General features: G+C 40.0%; 1 protein-coding gene across 1 annotated transcript; it reads right to left on the bottom strand.

Moving 5' to 3' along the window:
• Nucleotides 1-1,914: 1,914 nt before the first annotated feature.
• Nucleotides 1,915-3,324, bottom strand: rprml (reprimo-like). The gene has a single exon (XM_032536464.1). The coding sequence runs from the start codon at nucleotides 2,949-2,951 to the stop codon at nucleotides 2,616-2,618; it is 336 nt and encodes a 111-aa protein (XP_032392355.1). The 5' UTR covers nucleotides 2,952-3,324; the 3' UTR covers nucleotides 1,915-2,615.
• Nucleotides 3,325-3,337: the final 13 nt, after the last annotated feature.

Here is a 3,337-nt window from a genome sequence, read left to right on the forward strand (position 1 = left end):
AGAAAGGCGCTATATAAATACAGCACATTTACATTGCACTAATTCTGAGGTCTGGAACAAGGCTAACTTCAGGCAGGGGTGCTGCTATAAACTTTTGAGCCACCTAACAAATGAAACAATAAACAAAACAATAAACATGTATAAACTCTGCAATGTCCCAGGGGCCCTCTGGATCATTCAGCGCCCCCTAACTGTACCCCCTGCTCACCCTGTGGGGGTTGCATTAAGGTAATGCCTGACTTGCATGAAACACTGCATACTTCTTTGTGTCCAACAAGTATTTACTGGTAAATGGTAACAACACCAAATTTTGGTTTCTTTTTCCTGACAATTACAGGCTTACAAAAGCAAATTTGAGGCTTACAAAGAACTATCATAAATTGTCTTAATAGCAGTTCTGTTCACCAAATGAATTTAATTTATTGAAGTAGATCATTTAGCCTGACACCTTAACCTCCTCTCTGTAAACAGTCACTTTATATGGTAGTGAAATCTGCCCTACTGTTTATACACATGCTTACAGTGTCCTTGCATTGATCTTTGTAAGTGCAAAAATAATGAACAGGTTGTAGTAGTAACCATGTCAACATATTTACATGCATAGTAAAAACACTTTATGCATACACATATGCAAAATTTGTTTTGTCTGAAATTGTTTGTAAAGTTCTCAGCTGTTAAAGTCTAATTATCTAATGAGTTTTATTAATTCATGTTGTTTTTATGAGAAACTTGTTGTTGAGTTAAGGCTTTGCTGGTCTGTTGCACATCACTGTCTGATGTGTGCATGGTGAATAGGCACATGTGTGGATGCATGGGTGTGTTTGTAAGGATTCATCTACCCCAGCTCTCCTAACAACTACTGAAATAATAATGAGAACTTTGGTTGCTTTCGAGTAGGGCACAAGAGACAAGAATGACCTGATGCAGATAGAAATGCAAAAGAAATAGAAGAGGAAATTGAACCAAAATGTTGAGATGGATACAATATTAACCTAATATCTGACACCTAAAATGACACTTTCTGTGAAATAGAAACAGTAAAAGGTTTGTTTTTGTTCTTGAGAAAGAAAAGAGATGTGTGCAATGTGCAGACACTCAACGGCACAAAGAATAATGATATCACACCTCAGGGATGTCGCGGCATGTCCTCTTTGTGTGAAATCCTTCTAACGCTGCATAACCTGCATAGGTTCGCTCACGGCTATATTAATTCACATTTATGCTCTCTTTTCAACATTGTCTGGTGGCACAAAAGAAGACCATGAGCTCTAGATTAAACTCTTAAGGTGCAGAGGTGACTGCCGCTAAGTTAAGTGGTCAGGGTGAGCCGGATGTTTCTTAATTGTTGGTCACTCTTCAGAGAGATCAGATTAAATGCCATGAAGCCAATATGAGCTCAGGCTGTCTACAAGATGGATAACTCAGCCTGGCCTCTCATCGCCTTTCTATATAAAGCTGCAATAAATGCCACGCTCCTTGTACTCAGTGCCTATGTATTAAGTGTGATGTGCCGTTTCCCCTTACTGCTTCAAATTTTGTCTTTATTTTCAGCTAGAACTAGTTAAAATATCCTCTTTGTGTAACTTCTTTAATATTAATAAATAGGATACTATTACATTTAAAAGTGCACATCCTAGTGAGTTAATGCTTTCACATTGTGCCTATAAGTAAATATCACATCAGATTAGATGTGAATAGAGAGATTGATCAGAGAATATTTCACAAGTCTGATTGAAATGAGTGTAAAATTAAATCTGCAGAGAGTGGTATAGTACTAATTCAGTTCTGAGTTGAAAGACAAGACTTGGAAGAAAACCTAATTTCATTTCAGTGTTGACATGATATGTTTCATGAATAGATGACAACACTTTATATGGTCATTTCAACGTTTTAATTGCATGCTGCAAAGGTTTTTTTTCATACAAAATAATTCATGCAGCATCAGTGATTTCAAAAGTGCAAAACGGGTCCAAAAATCACTTTACAGATCAATAAGAGAGCATGCCAAACAGGACCAGAACCACTCCATAAAGCTTGGACGGAGTTTGTTGAAAAACGTGCAAGATTTCTGTATTTTGAGTGTATTTACCAAACGAGACCAAGAAAAATACTTTGTATAGAGAATACCCACATGTCCATCAAGTCCACATATCACACTGGAAGACGTGGAACTATAAGCATTCACAATCATGCTTTTTGACAGTTTTAAAAAATATTCATGAACAATCATTTCAAATTTACAAAAAAAAAGAAAACTAAAACAAAAACTAAACAAAAAATGAGGTAACAGCTTGTAAACATTTTTTGTCACTTTGTTCAGTTTGGCAACATTAAATTCACTCAAAAGATTCAACAGATCGGCCCACGTGTAAACAATTTCCCGTGTTTTACCACAAACTTTACGCACGAACATTGGTCACTGGACTACTTTCCTGTAGTCGTTTTTCGGAAGGAAATGTAATGTTTTTGCATATCTTTTCCTCACTAATAAACACAAGGGGCGTCTTTGAGTGGCTAGTACATGCAGATACAGATCATAACCTGCGGAAGGAAACGCGCACCCGATCCTCACCGGATCTCCGCTCCAGTTCTCCACAGGACCCGCTCTCCGTGCTCTACCTGAGCCCAATCATGACCGTCTCCACGTCTTTAGAGGGTCTCCGGTCCTTTACCAGGAAGTTAATCATGCTCTCCGATTTGATCATCAGGTTGCACCCTAGGAAAAATATGCCGAACACGACGGTAAGCGACAACACGCATAGCACCGCGATTTGCACCACACGCATGACGAAGAGTTTGCGCTCGTCTTGCACCAGCACCAGGGACCCTCCGCCGTCGCCGGTCACCACGTTGTCGGTTCCATTGCCGGAATATGTCGCCAAAGTCCCGGCGAGGGTCTGACTGCCGTTAAACAGCGCGCCCGGGGTCACGTCGAACAAGGAGAAGTTCATGTTTCCTTCCTTTTTATCAGCAAAAAGACTCCACTAGGCAGGCACACACACAGTCTCACCACAAAACCTGGACTCCAAGTAAAACTTTGCGTCATGTGACTTTTCAGACAGAAAGAAGAGGAAGAAATACAAAAATAATACGCTTTAAAAGTCCAGCTTTATGTGAAAACAACGAGTTTTTGCCAGTGCGTAATGACCTCATCCACATCACCAGACTGCAGTCAAACAGCGTCGCATCAGGTGCAGCCAAAAGTACGATTAAACTCAAAGTCTGCGTTCCTCTGGGTTTAAGTGAGTCTTCTTAGACAGTGCGCAAGGTGCAAAACGTCTTTCCCTTTTTGTAATAAGGGTCTGTGTTCGCCTGCGAGCGCTTCTTTTGTGCCAAG

This window comes from Etheostoma spectabile, chromosome 15, assembly GCF_008692095.1.
Source record: "Etheostoma spectabile isolate EspeVRDwgs_2016 chromosome 15, UIUC_Espe_1.0, whole genome shotgun sequence".
NCBI classification, from domain to species: Eukaryota; Metazoa; Chordata; class Actinopteri; order Perciformes; family Percidae; genus Etheostoma; species Etheostoma spectabile.

Excerpts from the sequence above, each read along its gene's own strand:
- rprml (XM_032536464.1), bottom strand. The coding sequence starts at position 2,951 with ATGAACTTCTCCTTGTTCGACGTGACCCCGGGCGCGCTGTTTAACGGC.